This window comes from Protopterus annectens, chromosome 6.part1 (assembly GCF_019279795.1).
Source record: "Protopterus annectens isolate FY-2018-M chromosome 6.part1, PAN1.0, whole genome shotgun sequence".
NCBI classification, from domain to species: domain Eukaryota; kingdom Metazoa; phylum Chordata; order Ceratodontiformes; family Protopteridae; genus Protopterus; species Protopterus annectens.
In genome coordinates this window covers 120,978,543-121,000,891 of record NC_056738.1, presented here as the reverse complement: position 1 = coordinate 121,000,891, position 22,349 = coordinate 120,978,543, and the positions used below count along the sequence as shown (strand labels likewise).

The window sequence follows — 22,349 nt, the reverse complement described above, 5'->3', positions numbered from 1 at the left end:
AAAGGTCATAGCAAAAGAATGCAACAAAAGAAGGCCAGAGCATTGACTTGTCCAGGGTGAGGTCTTACCAGAAAGTCAGTGATATAGGTTACCACATGTCTGAGCAGCTGAAGGAATAGGAAACATGGAGATGATTGAATAGCTTTAGCATGCAGGTTTGATACAGGGATTAGGTAAATTATTGTGCAAAAGACCATTATGGAACTGCTCTGAAGTTCAACAGGAAAAACATCCCCAGCATTCCCTAGGGACATATAAAAATATGCATACAAAAACATTCAGGGCATATGGACAGGGGAGTCACCAGATAAAGAAGGCAAATAAGATGAAGACTATGGCAGACAGGCAGACACAGTACAGAAGACTAGAAAATCTTGACTCCCATCTGAAGGATAACCTGTACTACTCCAAGTCATGAATGGCAACAGGAAGGAGAGAAAGGGACTCAAACAACTGTTCGACAAGAGGTGTATTTCACATCCTAGTCTGTAAAAATCTTCTCACTTTTTGTCTTTTTTTATGTGAATTCTGCTAAGTATGTAGAATGAAACATGAGATTGTTCTGCACAGCTCTGTGAGGAAAAGTAAAGGGGTTATTCTGTAGAAATGAAACATGAACATTTGAATGAAGTAGTATGTCTCCTAAATATGAAAGGAATGCCTAGGCAATTTTACTGAGCAAAGTCTCATCACATACTTTAGAAAAATAAAATGTTAAACCAATGGCTGAATTTATGATGCATGTCTCCTCAGTAATGAATGTGCCCCAAGCAAACATCAGCTGCATAAAATTAGAGTAACCATGCCTGACATCAAGACTGAGGAAACACTCAAACCCAATCCCACCTCCAGGAGAGACTCAGAAATCCTTGCATCACACCCTTAAACTAGGTCCTAGCAAGGTGAATGGCTCAGAAGAGCAGGCGTCAGATATGTTTAATCAAGATAATAGTCAGGTCATTCTCTTAAAAGATTCTGCATTAGACTCGTAAGAAAGGTCTCAGTATGGTTAATAGGCTTAGAATAGTCTCTGAAGTCCCTTCATCAGACTGTGAACAAGATCCTGGCAAGGGTGAAATCTCCAATTGGTCTGGAAAAATGCAAAGAAAGTCACATATAGGATCACCAGAACACACCAGCATCTGTCCTTAACATTGTCCCCTATCACAGTAATGTACTGACAGGACACTAAAATGCTGTCAGAAACTTAATGAAAGTAAAATAAGACTGACAGAAAAAATGGCAGGTAAGTATTATCACCAAATGCACTTAAGCACTGACATTCTCTGTAACAATCCTTGCCCATTTAAAACACTTCCCTACACTAAACTTTCTAAATAAATAACTCAAAGTTTACACAAGCAGTGCATTTTCACACATAAATAGACACCACGTTGATTAGTGATAAAAATTGTGATTCCTGAGAGGAAACTTCTGACACTCAAACAATACCTGGTTTCTTAAATGGGGAAATACTTCTAAAAGGTAAAAATTTTTTTTTTTGAATAAGGTACTAATTTTATATGGAAGGTGTCCCCACTGGGGACTTATCTTTCATAAATGAAGCTACAGGCCTGTTGCTGCTCCTGAAAAAACACTGAACTGTTTCCTTATGAAGCAGCATGGTAGTACTGAAGAAAGCTTCACTCTGACTACTGATGCCCTCGAGGCTGACCAATCAGCAGTCAAAGTGAAGGTGCAGAAGGGAGCCAGAGCTTTTGGAAGCTGGCTGTTTTTTGTGTCCTGGGTGGGACACAACCCATACAGCCTAAAGGCTACTACAGCAGTGGGAATGATGAAAATGTTAATTGATACAACTTAAAAACACATGCTTTCAGCCATGTACAAAGACCAATGTACTGGGTACTACTAATGGATGTCATTAAAGGCTTTGACATTTTTCACATTCATTACTTCTACTGAAAATAAAATAATATGGTCTCAGTAATCAGTTGGTGATTGGTTGACTATCTGAACAAGGTGGTCTCATTAATCAATCAAGGTTTGGTGAGCCAGCTATATTGCTGCAGTTAGTTTAAGGTAAAGGTGGAAAAATATCTTGTCCTGGTCTGTAGATCCTCCAAGGTTTTCTCCTTGCATCACTTATCTCCCCTTTTTGTAAATGATATGTAGCAGCACTATGAAAAGCAATATGCAGATGACAGTGTCCTCTTGTGCTCATATACTATCTTTCAGTCAATCACAAAGCTGCACAAGGCCTTTCATGAACTGAAACTCTAGATTTTCTTCAGTGCTCTAAAATGTGATACATGTAAAATCAAGTCCATGAAAATAGGGTGAATAACATACAACCAGAGATGCTTCTGTACCACTGCATATTAATTCCAGAACTGGAATGCCATTTCAGCATCTAAGATTTCTGCTTGACGACTCACTGGCATACTCAGAGTAAGTTTCAATAGCAGTTAAAATAGTCAACGCCATCCTAAAAGACACCCAATTCCCTTCTCAAAATCTCAATTGATCCTAGTACTTGCTTTTAGTAGCCCCATGCTTAATGTTGTTACTACACTCTGATTTGGACAGGCTTTCATTTGTTTTTAACAGACTTGCAATACTTGTACTTGGTACACCAAAGGAAACAAGTCACTGTGGAATGCTCAGTAAGCTAGGATGAATGCAGTTTCAGAACAGAATTACTTACCATCAGCCCTGTCTTACTATCTCACCACTAAAAGACTATCCTTTCCTCTCTTTTGCTATGGCATGCCTCTATCAGGAATATGACAGCCTCTGAGGCTTCATTTATACTTACTATAGCTTGACTACCATGACTAGAGTTGGGGATAGGGCCTTTACAAATATCCCCCATCTTTGCAACAAACTACCAAAATACATCAGTTATATCAGCCTCAAAGCTAGCTTTAAAGATGTACTTTGCGCATACTGCTCAACCTCTAAGTGCAAGAAATCTGGACAAAGCCAAAAAATATAGGAGGGCAATGACTCATAATCATGGACAGGTTTTAAATATTGCTCTAATAAACTTAGAAAGTTGCTAGAATAACATGTTTTGCATTAGTATAGATTTTCTGAAGGATATGACATCTGAACCGCAAATGTTTGTTTTTTACAATGTTTTCAATTCTCAATGATTTGCCAGAAAACAACAAATTTTATGAGGAACAGACCAGAAATATGAGGCAAAACTCTGGACATGCTAAAATAATCTGGACAATTCTGAGATATGACTCTGTGTCCATTTAACATCCATAAATAATTGCAGACACTGTAAAATTCCTGAATTAAAGACCACTTACAAGTGTTCTCTTGCCAATCATGTCACTTTAATTTGCCAAGAAGCCACGGTGGTGCAGCGGTAGCATTGTCGCCTCACAGCAAGAGGTTCTCCCATTCAATTCTTGGCTTGTGTGCCTTCTGTGTGGAGTCTGCATGTCCTCCCCATGGTCGAGTGGTGTTTGAAAGACATGCGTGAATGGGTGTGCCTTCGTTGAAGGTTGGGAGTCGGGCTGGCAACTCGGCACCATAAAAAAAAATCTACTGCCAATCATTAGCGGACCGGAGTTCCACTGTGCCAACACCTAACCGGGAAAAGCCAAAAAGACAAACAACAACAACTTTCTTTCTTTTTTTGTAAACCAAGTAATTAGCTGTATTTGGATGTATTATAGGTATGTGGTACTAATTCAGCAGAGAACTATTGTATGCAATATCTTTGCACTGATCATTCGTTTCAGTTAGTGCACTCCCCAGAACTTCTCCAAAAAAAGGTCTCGGTAGGACTGCCCCGTTAGAAAATTTAAAATATTTAAAATAAACCAAGTAAATGAAAAATCAAAGAATAACTTTATACATCTGAATGAAAAGCAATAATTAAGCATTTCCAGTGAGAGTTCTGCCTACTTATCTACATACAAAATTGGACTTGACATTAAACAGAATTAAGAATACTAGATCTCGTCTATATCATGTTGTCGAAAGACTAAAATGTCGAATGGCAATATGATTGTAAATGCCATACATCTAAACTGTTCTTGTGGTGGACTGCATCCCCCACACCCCCCACTAATTATATATACCAACTCCAAGATCGCACTACAGTGAGAAAAGGGCAAATTTCCTGATCCTCACTGTACCACGATCCCGCAACAACACTCTCGATGTACGGCATTTACGATATTATTGCCGTTTGACATTTTCAAAATTCTATAACGTGAAGTAGACTCACTAGATCCATTGGCCTGGACTACATTTCAAGTAGCTTTCTTTGCAATGCTTGATTTGACTTAATCCATTCAGTCCATATTCTCCTAAACAAACTCCTCCAATAAGGGTATGTCTGTGAACTCTGGTATGAGGTAGTAGTTGTTCCAATACAAGGGTGGGTCCATATCAGATCCTAATAAATATAGGCCCATTAGCTTGAGATGCATTTTGTGTAGAGTTGTGCAGAGGATAATCATGGATCTGGTTTGAAAAAACACTGGTGAGCTCCTTCTTAAGGATATGGACTAACATTTTTTTCAGGGGGTGATCCTGTTTATTGAACATCATTGATTTCTTTGAAATTACTGCAACCTTGGACAATGGCCTGACTGTATACAGAAATTGCACTGATCTGGCTAAATTATTTGATGTGATTCCTCATGTACAAATTATAGATAAACTAATTTAAATGAATATGAGTCAGTAAAACCTAGAAGTCGAGTGAGTATGGGAAGCATAATTATGAGAAGCAGCTAGAGTGACCTATGGTACCCAAAAGGTTCTTTACTTGGCCCAGCTCTTCATAACTGTATTTTCTGAAGCTCAGGTGGACACACATCTTCAAACAACAAAGTACTCAAATGACTACACATTAGGCGATGATCTAAAATGATTCTCAGATTTTGCATTATTAGTGAGCACTTTGCGCAGTACGCATTGATGGACTTCAGTGTAAAAAAATGTAGCAGAGTATTCTTGCAATAAAAAAAGATCATTCATTATAACTATATCATTGAAGGTAATCATTTATACAGAAATCATAATGTCATGCACCTGAGAACACTAGTAGGCAAGGGTTTCACCTTTGACCAGAACTTTGTAATGATTGGAAAGGTCTTTACAGTAGCACATAGGCTACTAAAATGTACACCAAGTCATAGCATACAAGTTTCAGTACAGCCTTACACGTCCTTTCTCATTAAATAAAATATACGTTTCTACAGCTTCTTGGGCTTACTCATTTTTTTATTTATTTTTTATTCATTTTGACCTTACAAAATGAGGAGTTTAACAACATGGTGTATGCCAAATGAAATTGGCTGCCCTTACGTGTGTGTGTGTGTGTGTGTGTATACACATATATACATATATATATATATATATGTGTATATATATATATATATATATATATATATATATATATGTATATATATATATGCACACACACACACACACACACACACACATATATATATATATATATATATATATATATATATATATATATACACGAGTCTACTTTCTTTCGTTGAATCTCATTTCACTGAATTTCATTTCACCAAGACCAGTTCGCTGAAAACACAAATTATTGAAAACTCATTTCACCAAACTGAACTTAGTATACATAGCACTGTGTAGTATACTGTAAGACAAGTAAAAGGTATATGCCCTTTTCCCCACTGCAGTGCAATCCTGGAGTTAGTATATACAATTGGGGGTGTGTGGGGCACCTTGTTTGTTTTATATTGTATTTTACCAAAAACTTCAAAACAATACATTTTAAACAATAGATATGCATAGTTGCAACACCAATGACCAACTCTCTCTAGAAGACAATATGTACTCAAACTAAGTGGAGGGCAACAGCCCCCCCAATGTGGGCAGCTGTGCCCCCCCTAACTATATATACTAACTCCAGGATCACACTACAGTGGGGAAAAGGGCATATACCTTTTACTTGCCTTACAGTACTCTACGCATTGCCATATATACTAACTGCAGTTCAGTGAAATGAGATTCAGTGTAATGACTTTTCAGTAATTTGAGTTTTCAGCGAAGTGGCCTGGGTGAAATGAAATTCAGTGAAATGATATTCAACAAAACAAATTTGACCCATATATATATATATATATATATATATATATATATATATATATATATAGAATGCATGCATTTAGTCGAAGACACCAACAACGAACGTAACATTCACTGAACCGAAATGTCGAATCTCACATTGGCGAATGGTCGGAATGTTGAGCATAACACCAAATTCAACATTTCCGATCACTCAACCACCAAACCAAGTGCTACCATGGGTCAAGAAGGGGGGGATATTTGCCTGGCTGACGTTTGGTGTTCAGATGTTTGACAAATATTTTCTCTTTGAAAAATATGGAAGTTGTAGACCAATTGACTCTGGTCACCTACCTTTTGGGACTTACAAGTGCGGATGTTGTTCCCAGTGTCATTTAATAAACAGTGCTGATACTATTAATATAAGGAACAAAAGATTCACAAACATTTTTCTTGTTTTACCTCTAATTTGGTTTATACTACCCAATGTAATTATTGTTCTATATTTTATGTAGGTAAAATTTCTAGGAAATTTCAAAAACGTATTTACGAGCACTGTTTGGACACTAAAATCAGAAAAAAGACTAATGCCTTATATAAACATATTTCCTACTCACAGTTTTAATTTTTTAATATTACAACAAATTAAGATGGCTCTCCAGGGCTGCCTTATTAGTGAGCACTTGGATAGAGTTGAACTTAGATGGCAGCTAACACTGGATGCTACGAACAGCCCTGGTTTAAACAAGGCTTGTTTGATTAATTCTTTGCTTAGATTAAAGTACTATCATGCATCTTAATAGTAGTAAAATTCATCTTCATTTTTAACTTCATTAATTTATTATCATTTACCATTGTATTCAAGTTTTAAAGATTAATTACATCATTGATTTCATTGGTTGTTTTTATCAGATAACTTTTTAAATTATATTTATATCTGTCTCATTCTTTGTTGTTGTGATGAATGAAAGTGCTCAACAAATAAAGTTACTAAAGTGTTTTATTTTATTGTGTCAGTAGTCATTACAACAGCTAGTTTTTCTTGGTATGTTGGCACTAATAAATACGTTTTATGTAAACTGGACCAAGGTAAATTTATTCAAGGAAGTCATCCATGAAATATAGCCATAATACAGGCTTGTACAGGTTGTGTATTCTAGATTTATTCTACATTTATATTAAACGAGAGTAGTAGAATTGTGTAGATAACTTACATTAACAATAGATATTTGAAGAGTTCACTGTTGTGTTACTCCTCATGAATAGAAGTTATCTGCTATGATATCTGTGCATCCAGCTAGACTACAAAGCTCAGACAACTTCCTCACATACTGTACATCTGGGCTTAGATGGAGTGGATGTGCTAGTATAAGACGAAAGTACTGTTGCCCCCAAAACTCAGAGCTTTCCTGTCCCTTAGATTACAGGGTCCTAAGTAAAGTACTAAAAGAGAATATGTGGTGGGAAACAAATAAATGTGTTACTCTACCTCAGCCAGAGAAGAAACTACCAAGGGAATGCATACAGGGTATATGTGCTGCAACAGTGATTTATTCAAACATCTATCATTACTGTAAGTTACTTACTGAACTGTAGTATGCTTTTCATATAATCACTGTTTTAGTACTCCTCACAAATGAGATGATTCCCAAAGCTCATGTAGAAAAGAGGGAGGGAGCTGAACAAGAATCAAGGATGCCTTGCAGAATAGTTTTGGTAATCCATTTCTGGCTATGGAGAAACATACAGATTATAATATGATAAATTTGTGAACAGAGGACCAAGTAGCGGCTTCTATGATGGTTAGAGTCCACAACTTTCAAAATGCTCCCGAGATAGCAACTGCCATGGCAGAGTATGCTCTTACATTTTCTATTAGGCCCTTACTGAGACTAGAGTAAGAGAAGTGAACAGAATGAGAAAGCCATCCCAAAATATTTGTTTAGAAACTGGTTACCCATTTTTTTCATCAGAAGAAACAACAAAAAAAAGATTTTTTTGATGTATTTAGTCCTATCCAATTAAAATCTGAAATGTCTGTGGACATCTAAGCAGTGAATAATTATTTCTCCCTTATTTTAGGGGTTAGGGTAAAAAGAAGGGAGCTGAACAATTTGGTTAAGGGTAAATTCAGAGACTACCTTTAATATAAAGACTATTGACTTTATCTATATTTTAACATTTTTGTTTTTTAAATGTATACTCCCTGATTTTATATTTGTATTTTAAATTTTATATTTATGCTTTTGTATACTGTACATTCCATACTTATGTTGTATTCTGTTAACTGCTTTTGGAACTTTTCTCCCTGGGTCTCCACTGAAAATGGGCTCTTTCTGGCCCAGTGGACTTCCCCGGTCATCAAACTGGAAATAAATAAATAAATAAATAATAATAAAGGAAGGTTTGATTCTGAGACCCACCCTGTCCTTGTGAAAGACCAAAAAAGTTTAAATACACATAAAGGCCTGTAATTCAGAATACTTTCTAGCATAGGCTAAGGCTATCAACAAAACTGTTTTTCAGGTTAACAGTTTTAAAAAGTCACCCTTTTTCGTTGGTGGTCTAATATGCAAAACCCCCTAAAAATGCCTGATCTGAAAAGAAGTAGATAAAGAGGGATCCATCAGCAAGCAGTTAGAAATGGCTGAAAGATATACCTTTACAGAACTGTAGACTAAGCCAGAATTAAACAGTTCACCCAGGTAAAGCAGAACCAGGCATGACCCTGCTTGGAATGGGCTCTGTCCTTTGTTTTGGCACCAGAGAGCTTTTGTCATTTAGATAAAGTTCCTAGTAGTAGGTTTTCTTGTCTCCTTAAATACCTGCATCACACCATCAGAATAAAGATACCTAAGGATCAAAAACCTGTCATCCAAGCTGTTAGATTTATGATTAGAAGATTTGTCTGAACCAAGTGATTCATTGCCCTGTGTAATCAAGTCCACTCTGTGAGGTAATTTCTGGTGATTTTCCTTGACCAGCGGCATCAGAAGAGAGAACCAGTGCTGTCTGGGTGAAAAAGGGGGTCACTGACAGCATCTTTGGAGGGTCCTTCCTTATCTTCTGAAGAATCTTGGAAATGAGAGGAAGTGAGGAAGGCATAGAGTAGCATCCTTAAGCAGGGAATTGAAAATACATCTGTTTTATAGTCCTATTTGCAAGCTGTCCTGGATTAGAACAGCTTCTGTTGTTTATTAACTTTGAAGGCAAAGAGGTCTGTTTGATGAATTCCCCCAGTGGACTATTTTCAGGAAGATCTCTCTGTGTAGCACAAACTTATGAGGGGCCTTACTTGATTTGCTGAGGTGTCTGCCGCTGTATTCTGCTTTGAAGGAATGTACATTGCCTGGTGGAATGGATTGTGTTAAATGTTTCAGTCCCAGTATAACATGGCCAGTCTGCAATGGGGTAAGATCTTGTCAGTCCTTGCCAGTTTATACATCACATTACAGAGGTGGAGTCTGTTACCACCTGTAACATGCCTGGAATCCAAAGCTAGTCTACAATTTTCAGGCAATTGAATAGAGTCATCTTTTGAGACTGGTGTATTTGTGTATGTTTTGTGGATCTCAAACTCCATGTACTTTGATGCTTTGGGGGGGTAGGCTCCCAAAACAAAGTTTAAAGGATCTTTGGTCATGTTCTGACAAAAACTCAGACAGGAGAAGGGGACTCAGACAGAATCAAGTTGTTTGAGCCACCAAAGCAATTCCTTCCTTACAAAATGAACCGGAATTTACTGAGTAAGAGGATGAGATTGTTCAGCAGATACTGACATGAGACACCACTGTATCTCTTTGGTACTTTTTTAATCAAATTTTATAACTTTTTTACATTTTGTTCAGCTAAAGTTGCTGGCTTTGTGTCACTTGGCTGTTTAAAGTATCTGCACTCCCATTCCAGCTAATCTAAGTGTTTTCTTCTATGTTTTAACACTTTTATAACTTCTTTTTCCATTAAACTGCAGCTCAATTAAAATTGTTGATACTATACATTTCTTTGTCACCTGTTTTTTTGTGTAGCTCCTCTATTTTGTTACAGAATGTTCTCCTTTGTAAATTCTTAACATAACAGTTCCATCTGGAGAATAAAAGTGTTTTTTCTGTGACTTTCTATTGTTTTTCCTACTTTTACAACTTATTCTTACATTAAGGTAGAGTTTTTGTTTGGTTTTCTAATCTAAGTGTAAACTTGCTGAGGACAGAAGGGGTTATTCAGTGGCAGGGATTAATTTGGTATTGTGTACTGTGGAGTAGACATTACTGACTAGAGTTCTAGCTTCTTTCTTATTGGTTATTTCACTCCTTCCACTCAGTTTGAAGAGTGTGTGGTGGCACTGTGCACAGTAGATGCTTTCACTTTTTAATTCTCTCTTAGGAGCCTTAGTTAAAGCATTCTCCTGGTTATAGCTATATAAATCATAGATTTAAGAAGTGGAGCACTGCTGCATGTCAAAGGTGATCTCATAGGTACATTTACTAGTATAACCAAAATCAATGTTAAGTACAAGCCACAATGCTCTCTCGCTCTCTCTGTCTCTCAATAGTTGCACAAAGAAGCTCTGGTTTTGCACTAAGACGTACACTGCTCATCATGTAGAAATTTAGATTGTTCTTTAAGACAGATGTCACTCCAGTAAATAAACTTCAAACCCTCTACTAGGTACTACCCTCTCTCACAAACTTTTAGCCGACATCAGTAAGCTTTTAGAAACATGGACTTGTACTTCCCATCGGTCTGTGCAGCCTTCTTGGTTTAAATAAGTATCCTGAGACAATATAGCAATTGTCTCCTGTTTTTTGACAACCACCTACTACTTAAACAAACTGACAGTGTGTGAGATATGTAGTTATATAATGTTACTGGAGGCAAAGTTCTCACACAAAGCCTTCACAAAAAAATGGGCTGTCAGTACCAAACAACACCACACCATACCAATCTTATGCTGAGGTTCTTAAAAGTAACCTACCTAAACCACAAAGACCTCCTAAAAGTAAAGAAACAAGCACCCTCAGTAACCCACACAAACTCATAAATACACAGCAAAGATAGCACCCACCATGAAACACCATCTAGGAGTCACACTGATTAATTTCAAAAGCCCATAAGGCAAACCTTCACACAGCCCAATATCCTAGACACAGTTTACTCCATAGTGAGACACATCAATGCACCACTGACAAGGCTGTACAAGGACAGGGTCACTGTCAGTCATCTTTCAGGTGCCAGGATTTGCCATATCACACAACTACTCAAGTCCCTGCATCACAAGTACCCATATAACCCAGTCATGTTATAAAATGACTTGAAATGTGCCACCCTGGATCATATGAAGAAGTAGATGGAGCTCTTGAAATGTGGATCTGAGGCCTTGAGCAGTATTCTACCATCTCCAAGAATGATTCACAATATGAAAAAAAATTATTGGCTTAACTTCTGGTGTCATTCAAGGCAGGTACATTATATATATGCATGGGTGGAGAGATGGTAGGCCATCCTAACTGCTTTGCCAGGGATGGAATGCACCTACTAGGGTTTTTTATATTGACTAAATCCTTGTCTACCCCCTAGTGTCTTATTTATTTACTTGTTTGATTGTTTTTCTTTTCATAAACCAGAAAAATTCATTTGCATTTGAAATGATACCAAATCATAGAAATGAATATATACATATTATAACAATCATAAAGACATAACAGGCAATGAAAAGGCTGCATTGGACCAAACATATAGAAACACACACTAATATTAATCTAACAAATAATAACTAGGGGTTGATGATCTTAATGCATTACACATCTGCTGTTATGTCCTTGACAGGCATTTTTCACTGCTGAAAGATACAAGTGGACAGGATTGCAATAATGTGCAAAAAAACAAGTTCATTTTGTATGTGTCCAGCCTGTCCTCTGAGCAACAATACCCAGTATCTAGCACTTCACATCTTGAATTGAGGGAATCTCTTTTCTCAGTGCAAAGGATGCTGTTTCTTGTGCTTTTGACCAGAGCAAAGAAACTGGTGGACAAGACCACAATAAAAGCAAATAATCAGCTAAGTTGGGGCCACATCTCTAGCATCTCCCATCTTCCTTCCTCCATTGTATAATCTGCAATGGGGTAACATGCCAAAAGTGTAGTTTCTTAAAATGTACCAAAACGCCTGATGTAGTGTCACCTGCCATACAGCTTCTGTGTGTACAACCATTCCTGGAGGTTTATTTTAAACTTTAACTATTGTTCCCAGTGGTCCCAATCCCCCTCAGACACATCTATATTGTAATCATCTAATAGCATGTAGACAGATGATAGTACATGGGATTTATGTTCAAGTTGCTGAAGATTCACCTGTTAACAATGTATCATTTGTATGGGGTATGCAGGTACTTATTTGGTATAGGCTAGCAAATTGTAGGTACTGCCACCACTTGTGCTCTGCTCCCAGACCGCTTTATGTACAGTCCTTGAATGGCACAAGAAAATTGCTATTCTTTGGACACAAATTCAGCCACTATATCATCCCACTTTTAACTCACACCTGCTAAAGGATAGGTCCCTTATCCACATGTGTATTAGCATTGACCCAGACACCATCGCATAGGCCTGGTGAATTTTCACAAAAATGCCTCCTTCTCAGGACATGCCATAAGTATTCCTCCCACCCACCTGATCCAAGAATTTCCTTATCTCCTTTTGATTTCCATCTTTCATCTACTCCCAAATTAGGCTCAGTTTAGACAACAACCAAACAGACCAGAGCTTTCACATGGCAGATACAAGATGTGCCACATCAGCAGCCAGGATACATCTGCATAAATTCTGTACAAGAATGCCTAAAGAGGCAATGGATGAGGGCACATCAGTGGACACAGCAGATCTAAACCTTGCCAAGATGTTTCACACCATCACACATGTAGGTATCTTGGATAAGCTCTCCCTGATAAATGGAAATCCCTGTGTAACTCATTCAATAGCAAACAAACAGAACCTGGAAAATTAGTGTGGGTGGCTCTGCCTCCTCCAAAAGACATGTCACTTGCAGTGTACCCCAGGGTTAAGTCCTTGGGCCACTTATCTTAATCACTTGCTTATCTGACATCAAAGTAAATGTTAAAAGTTTATGACTGACGAAGCTTGCAGATGACTGTAATCTCAGGGCCATCATAAATTTCCCATAGAACACATGGGAAAGGACACCAAATTTCCCAAACAAATGGCTGGAATCAAGACCATGGACTGAGATTAAATATCAAAAAATGTATAATAGAATAGTTAATTGGTCAAAATGATAAGGTTCAGAGGTAAAAACCTTTTTCCATATATACCTAAAGCTCTACTGTCTTTGCCATTTTGGATAAAATTGGAGATAAGAAAACTCCTGGTTCCCTTGTTTGAGTCATGGAAAATAACAGCTTTATCAGCTACAGGGTTTCTGTGGAGATATTTGAGAACCAGGATCTCTATAAAATCTATCCTGCTTTTTAGTTGCTGGAGTTCGGCAGCCATGGGATAAGGATGCAGGCAGGAAAGTATCTTCTACTGCTCCCAGAACAGGAGGAATAGCCACAGGTTTGTTAGTAGCAATAATTAAGAGCTCATAATATCTCTGCTGTGAGTCAGAGACCTCTCTGCCTTCCTATTTAAAATAGTCTTTCATATTTGCAATGGTGTCTCATGGTTTCTTCCCACATCCCAAAGACATGCTGTAGGTGGATTGGACACACTAAATTGGCCCTAGGTGTGAGTGTGTGCATGTGTGTGCCTTCTGTGGAAGGTTGGGCGCTGGGCTGGCAACTCGACACTGTAAAACTCCACTGCCAATCATGAGTGGACGGTGATCCACTGTGGCGACCCCTAACCGGGAAAAGCCAAAAGAAGAAGAAGAAGATTGGCAATGGTATCTCATAAGAAATCTCTTTGTTAGGAGAGACTGAAGATAATCTCCAGAATTAATTTAAGTTAGTAGCATGAGCCATATGGCTTGTGGTAGAAAGGCCCTTCCAGCATAATATGCCCATTTACAATTCAGAAAAATGCTAGCCATGATGAGGTAAGACATCATTATCAGCTAATTTGCATGTTTCCTAAATAGCAATTACTACCGTAACATGCAGATCATGGTAGAGAAGAATCCCTCGTGTCCAGTAGTTCCCCCACCACCATGTTCATGTTTGTTGGGTGAACACAGTCTTTTGGCCTTGTTCACTACTGCAATGTGGTAGGATGGGCCATGTTGGTCTACATGGCAGAGAATGTTTTTGAATAACTTGGTCATATAGATGCCTTCCTGGAGGCGGTTCCAGTGAGAGAGCACATTGCTAATTAGCATATGTCTCTCCACCTAGAATGCCTTATTAGTATTCAGCATGGCTGTGGGGCCAGCTTCCCACAGAACTGTGCAATTATGTGTTGGAGGAATGTACAGCACCATGTAAGGGTGCTTGCTGAAAAGAAGAATGGCACCACCATGCGTACCTTCATGAATTGAGCACAATGTGTCTTAAGCATCTGATTCTAATCCTGAAGGGTAAGGAATCTGTGGGACTGAGTCTTAACCCCTTGGTCTAAATCAGAAAAGTCATCATTCTCAGAAGAAAAAGAATCTCTTTCCTTTTTAAAGGAGTAGAAACAGAAGAGGAAGAAGACTGGCCAGTCTGAAAGGCTTAAAAGGCTTTGAAAAAACCCTAGGCAAAATTAAACCAATTATCTCCAGAGGACTTCTGATGGGAAAGGAGGGTAGAGGGGGAAAATATGCTTGTTTTTTTTTTTTTTGAGTAATTTTATGAGGAACCTCCAGATGTATGGTCCTAGGGGGTAGAAACTAAAGGTCTGACTTCCATCAGGCAGCTCTAAATGTCAATGCAACCAAGTAGGCTATGAATACCATCTTCTCCCTTAGTCAAAACTAACCTAGGTTCTAACCTTCTGGCTAAATCAGACACAGAGTTAGTCTTATCCCTAGTCTAAATTCCTTACCCATAATGGCCTCTAAAAAGGCAATGTTAGAGGACCCAGAGAAGAAGAACAGTCTGGGAGCTGCAAATGTTCTTCAGTGGAGTCACCTATCTCAGGCTGACAAAGAAAAGTAGAGATTTGGACAGAATCAAGCACCTCTCTAGTAGTTTTCCATTTCTTTTTCAACTGATGGGACACATCGAAGGATGAAGAGGATGATAATATAGCAGCTCTCACCAACACCTGAAGCCATTTGTTTTCAGTGTAAATTTTGAGAGTGTTAAGTCCTCTGGATAGTTTTAGGAGTGATCACCAGACAAATAGAACAGAGTTTTTCATTGTGTTCTACTCCAAGACAAAACAAGCAACATGAATATGAGTTATTTTAAGGAATTTGATGCCCACAGTCACACTTTCCTTATTTCCTGACTGAGATAAAGTAGGTTTCTCAAAGAAAAATAATAGGAAAAAGAAGCATCACCCAATGTGATACTTATCTGCCTGAGTCCCTGCAGTGATGCCAACCAAAATGAATGACTAAACACTACACTGACAGAAGTTTGCATATACAAAATAGCAGTAAGAAAGTTCTGAGTTTTGGCACATCTCTGCATCCTTCTTAAGCTAGCTTGTCCACTTGTACTAAGGGCAGATGTCTAGTTTGTAAGGAAGGAGCCTGAGCTTTGTAGACTGACCAAGACATAGAGGGATCCTAGCAGAAAAGTCCCATTTGTGAGGTATACTGCCACAGTGAGCTTATGAAGAACACCTATGAGTCCCCGTTCATCATACTTGATTAACAGGTCATGGCAACTTCTGTTGTACACACGGAAGCATAATCTCAAATTGGAAGCACAAGAATGGTGCACTTAAAGGTAAGGTAAAAGCATATAACACTATGGTTGTGTGTGTGTGTGTGTGTGTGTGTGTGTGGGGGTCATAGCTTAAATTTTATGCTTCAAAAAACTATATCTTAATTATTTCAGCCCAGGTTTGCCCTCATAACTGTGACATGGCCATAATATCCCTAAAGACCTGGTTTATTTAATGCCGGTCTATCAACTACATAACATACAAAATGTAAGTTGGTGAAATGAATTTATTTATTTTTACATTTCTTAACCGGGTTAGTCTGACTTGGCCCAGAGAGCCTTTTTTCAGTGGAGACCCGAGAAGAAAAGCTCTAGGAAAGTAATTAAAAAATAAGAAAAAAAAACGAACAATTCAAGTTGTAAGATACTTAACAGTACAAAAACAGAGACAAATATACAATACAAATATATACAAGGCAAAAGTACAGTATTTTGAAAATGCAGTAGCAATATGTTTGAGAAATTTGGTTAGCATTAAGTCATTTACAAGGAATGTAGCAATGCCTAAAATAAAAAAAAATCAGTAACATCATGCTACATCATCATAGTACAACAAAGATGCATTTAATAGCGTAGGTAGTAACTGCAGAAACAGCAATATATGTAAACAGTTTAGGTAGATATCAGGCGGATATGTTAATTGAGAGAAGAAAATTTGATTAGGTAATTTCCTGACAAATACAGATCCATGCGTACTGGAAATTAATTTTTAGTTACTTTTTGAATTCACCACTTTTGGCAGTAGAGCAAAGGGACAATGGAAGTTTGTTCCATGAGTATGCAATTGAATGATTGTAAAATATTTTTCCAATATTTTTGTTTGGCTTGGTCACCTGCAGAAGGTATTGTTGTGTGCTTCTGAGGTCATGATTGGGTATGTAGGGTGTAATTATGGATGGAAGGGTAGAGCAGGAGTTGGGGCTATTCAGGATGATGTGTGCAATTTGTAGTTGCGATATTTGAAGCATGTGGGGGGGCTTGGGCCATCTTAAACTTTTAAGGGCTATACAATGATGGGATTTGTAGCTATTACTGGCTGTGAGATGGTGAAGTTGTCTTTAGCTGGATTGAGTTTTTTTGGAAGCAAAAGGAAAAGATTGGTCTTTTTGGGGTTGAGCAGCAGGTTATTTCCAATTAGCCATTGTTCTACTAGGTACAGAGATTGTTGAGTGACAGTGTGGAGATTTTGTATGTTGTTGGAGATGTTAATAATTGTGGGATCGTCTGCGTACTGTATTAAGGTAGAGTGGGGGCAGGAGATATGGAGGTTATTTGTAAATATATTTAAAAGTAGGGGGCCCAGGAAAGAACCCTGAGGAACCCAATCTTAACAACACGGAAAGGGGAGAAGGATATTTGCCATCTGATGGACTAATTTCTGTTTGAGAGGCAGCTGCTAAACCAGGAGGTAGTGGAGGTAGAGAGCTGTAGGTTGGAAAGTTTGTTTAGGAGGATGGGATGGGAAATGGTATCAAATTCTTTGGATAGGTTGATGAATAGAGCTGATATGAGTTTATCATCATCTCTTTCTTGGGCAATGCTGTGTGTGAAAGATAGGAGGGCAGTGATAGTACTGTGTGAGGGGCAAAAACCGTGATCTGTGGGTATAATTAGGTAGGCAGAAAAAAATAGGGAGAAAAACTGGACCAGGCCAGCTTCCAAAAAAAAAAAAAAAAAAAAAAACAATCAGGAAAAACCAAGCTCAGTCAATTCCAGATCAGTGTATCACAGTGTCTTCCTAATAACCTGAAATCTTGTGCTACTAATCTAGTACTGTGTGGTGAAAAGGACCACCACTTCTATAGGGAAAAACAATACAAGTAGGGGCTGCAGGTACATAGGTAAACCTTTTCCAAGAGAAAGAATGTAGTTTTTAAGTAACTGATCTAGGAGTACAATAGGAAAAGAAAAATGTGGGGTGGGGACCAGTAGTGTGCATGCTTACAGTAAAAGAAACACAAAACCAATATGGCCAACAAGACCTCTTGACAAAAATAAAAAACAAAATTACCGCAACCAGTTAAAAACACAGACCGTTTATTCTCTTAGAACAAATAAGCGCTTTCGCCAGTACAACTCTGAAAAAGCCTATGTACTGGTGAAAGTGCTTAGTTGTTCTAAGAGAATAAATGGACTGTGTTTTTAACTGGTTGTGATAATTTTGTTTTTTTATGCTTACAGTAAAAGGCTATAGCAAAATGTCTTCAGTTTAGAGGACAGATTAAATGTAACTTTAACATACACTAGTTTTGCTGAAAGCACTTTAGCATTCCACTGATGCAGGGTCTCACAGTGTAGGGCAACCAGACAGCCATTGGTTTATTGGAAGTTGGCCAGGACACAGAATAAAACTTTTGCTGAGAGGAATGGAAATAAAAAGGAAAAGTAGGTAAATATTAAGTATGACATTTTGAAACAATCTGATTACTAAGTAACTAAAAAGATAGAGGGTGCAGGGGAGGGGCAGCATACCTTGTAAGAACAGCACAACACAAGGAAGGCAGACAGAAAAAAAAACAAAAGGTATCCGCAGTTGATACCAAGCTATTATAACATACACTACATTATTATGTATTGTTATTAATGTTATGAAGAGAAACATTAACTACTAAGATGCCACACACAAGTTTGCATTCTCTACTAAAAGTCAGGAGGAACAACAGCGTTATTATACAGAAACACAGTAACTACTAAGATGCTACACACAATTTAGCATTCTCCGCTAAATGTCAGGAATAACAACTGTGGTATTATACAGAAGCAGAGCTGCTTGTATCCCTCGGAGGTTACAGTACGTTCTATTCCAAGTGCCAAACAGGGTTACGATCTAAAAGTACAGATAGCAGGTGACAATATTCACACTAGTGAATAAAGTAGCATTGTACCTGTTAAGTAAAGCCACAATAAGCTATGAGTATAATTCTATACTGCATAACAAAAGCGCTCATATGCAGGGCAAGTAGAGTAAAGCAAAATAACAAAAACACTTTTGAAATATCGGTCCAGAAAATAAGTGACCATATAAAGCTGTTACCAACTAAACACATGCATGAAAAAAACAGACCATGTGTGAAACTTCACAAAAATAGCAATACATTTCACAAACAAAAAGCAATATCAGGTAGTACTTACATGCAAGCACACTACAGGGGATTCCTATGAAGCAAGGGCAGAAAAGCTAAGTCAAAGATGGTGCCTCTCTACGTCAGGTTTTTTTGATTCTTCTGTAATGGAGCAGGAGTGGGAGGGAGAAGTGCAGGTTCAAAGTGGGGTAGGGGATAGACACAAAGTAATAAAAAGCTGTGAGCCAGAAAAACTGGACCAGGCCAGCTTCCAAAAAAAATCAGGAAAAGCCAAGCTCAGTCAATTCCAGGTCAGTGTGTATCGCAGTATCTTCCTAATAACTAGAAATCTTGTACTACTAATCTAGTACTGTGTGGTGAAAAGGACCACCACTTCTACAGGGAAAAACAACACAAGTAGGGTCTGCAGGTGCATATGTAAACATTTTCCAAGAGAAAGAAAACAGCTTTTAAGTAACTGATCTAGGAGTAAAATAGGAAGAGAAAAATGGGGGGGGGGGGGCAGTAGTGCACACGCTTACAGTAAAAGGCTATAGCAGAATGTCTTCAGTTTAGAGGACAGATTAAATACAACATTAACATACACTAGTTTAGCTGAAAGCATTTTAGCATTCCCCCGACACAGGGTCTCATAGTGCAGTTCAACTAGACAGCCTTTGGTTTAATGGAGGTTGGCCAGGACACAGAATAAAAGTTTGCTGAGGGGAACTAGTTTAGCTGAAAACACTTTAGTGTTCGACCGACGCAGGGTCTCACAGTGCAGGGCAGCCAGACAGCCTTTGGTTTATTGGAGGCTGGCCAGGACACAGAATAAGCCTTTTGCTCAGGTGAATGCGAGCACACTACTGGGGATTCCTATGAAGCAAGGGCAGAAAAGCTAAGTTGTCAATTTTAAGAAACAATGCATGTATTTCAGACTTTCAATATAAATACATCTAAAAACAGGGCAGTCATTCACAGCCTTGTAGCTGTATGGGTACTGGAATTATAATTAGTGGTTAATTGCCCAAATAGCTATATTAAGTAATATGCTCAAACTGTTTTATCACACTAACCATCAAGTCCTACCAAAACAAATACTTTTTTGCATCTCACATTAAGTATATATTATTCAGCTGGGTAATATCAGTAAAATATTTAATATCTATTTAAATAATGTAGCTTACAGAAGTTTGAAGACTCCATCAGAAAACTACAACCATCACCCCCCCCCAGTTATGTGGAACACTGTAATCCCCCATTTTATTAAATTTCACAGATTATCTTCTTTTAGTAAAATTATTTTAGAATGCTCTGATGTGTCTTCTGCACATATTCTCTTGTATTCCACATGTAATCCCATTGGCCAGTAACTGTGCTAATTTTCTCCTGCTTCTACATTTTCTACGCTAACTGAACAGTTTCTGATGGTCTATATGTAAAATAAAACCAGTATTTTATGTTGCTTGTGATAAATTTATAGGAAATGATAAGTATTCTTGGAAGCTTAAAATTCCTTTGTCTTGCCTGTCCTGCGTAGAATCGCAAAATTAAAATGTCCATCCAGAAGAGTTCCAGACTAATTATTCATTCTAAATATCTAACATTTGCACAAGAAACAGTGGATGACAAGACTTGTTTTTACATTATACTGTGTTTTCATTTAAAGCGAGGAAGACAGTTTTATTATTATCAGCTTAACATATTTATATGATCTGCAGCTTAAACAATGTCCAACAGCTGAGATAACACAGTTTTAGAATGAGATTTGTCTGCTTTGAATTCTACTAAACTACACGTTTTTACCTGTAAGCACGTTACACAGAAGTTATGTAAATTTCAATTCCCCTACATTTCCAGATAATGCCTGATTGGACAGCATACACAACACTGACATGAGGTATCTGTGTTAGGTTGCAGCCAGGGCATTTATTCCAACTAAGCCTGAAATACTTGATTATTACATTACACTACTTCTGTATTAGGTTTTCAAAATATTCTCATAAAGAACGTTTTGTTAGGTGATACATTGCAAATAGAAACAAGATGTAATTTTCCTTTACCAGCATAAAAGGTACACGTTTATTGATATATAAACACATATTGTATGTAACTGCCTAAATCTGCATATTATGATTATTATTTTCTAATGTTGGCTATAAATACAATCTCAAGAGAATGTGCAACACAAGCACGCACACATATCCACCCACCCTGATATATATATATATATATATATATATATATATATATATATATATATATATATATGTGTATGTGTGTGTGTGTGTGTGCGTGTGTGTGTGTGTGTGTGTGTGTGTGTGTGTGCGCGTGTGTGTATAGTAATATGTATGTGTGCATGCACCTGTGTGAAAAGGAAACAGAAGAGGGAAAGTACCACAAAATGGACATTTTAAAGAACAATTTCAAAACTGTGTCACTAATGTTTGTGACTTGACTGTTAGACATGACAGCTAGATAACAAAAATATGTTCTACTATTATGTCACAAGTGCTGTAAGTTACCCATCAACAAAAATTCAAGAATGAGAAAAAATAATGGATACATAATTGCTGTGCTGTAAAATAAATTAAGTGAAACAAAGGCATCAGAATGTTTGAAAACAGCACACATTTGGCATGTTCCCTTTGATATAATTGCTTCAAGCTTTGCATTTTAACTATTGAAATTCAGACACGGTTCTTTTTGTCAGCTTGCATCATTATTATTCTTATTCAGTATGAAATTTTCCTTGCACTATTAGTGTCAGTCTGTGCTTGCATGCTAAAATTCTAGGTAAAGAATTACATTTGTGAGTAGATCTGCTGTCACTCCTGTACAGTAATGGCACCGGCAGCAGCATTCCTGATCTTACACCTGCCACAGAGCCATCAGTACTCAGTGCAGAATAAAAGAAATCACATCAGGAAGAGCATTCATTTTTATGTCATCATACGAAGCAAAGATTCAAAAATCTATTCACTGCTAGCATCAAGAAACTTAACAGTGGTCAAAATAGATCAAGAAATCTGTCAATGTCCCTTTAAAAAGGAATCATTGAACAGATTTAATAAATCCTGCTATCTTTTTCAAAAATTCTAAGAAACCTCTAATCCAGCTATAAAAATAAACACATGTCTAAATATGTTTCTAATATCAAAGGACTGAACAGAATTGTTCGTTTTTAAATGGCTTTCTCCTTGTAATGGTGCTCTGCAATTCATGTTGTGTTTGTGATGGACAGGATGCAATAAGCATGCTGATTGGCTACTGACATGTTACTTACCACTGTGCAAGGCTGTACGTTGATGGATAAGCCAGTTTTGTCCAGGTGTCAGGAACATTATCAAAGAAAAGTGCTGTCTGCAGTTGTTCCATCTCTGAGGAAATTGCCAACTCACCCTTACAAAAGAAAGCA

General features: G+C 37.6%; 1 protein-coding gene across 1 annotated transcript in view; it reads right to left on the bottom strand.

Moving 5' to 3' along the window:
* LOC122805262 (dynein axonemal heavy chain 11-like) overlaps positions 1–22,349 on the bottom strand; it is a 4,596,980-nt gene that overhangs the window by 390,754 nt on the left and 4,183,877 nt on the right. Inside the window, exon 76 of the mRNA XM_044075350.1 lies at positions 22,218–22,333. Within this exon, the coding sequence (XP_043931285.1) occupies positions 22,218–22,333 (116 nt within the window). The remainder of the gene's footprint in view (positions 1–22,217; positions 22,334–22,349) is intronic.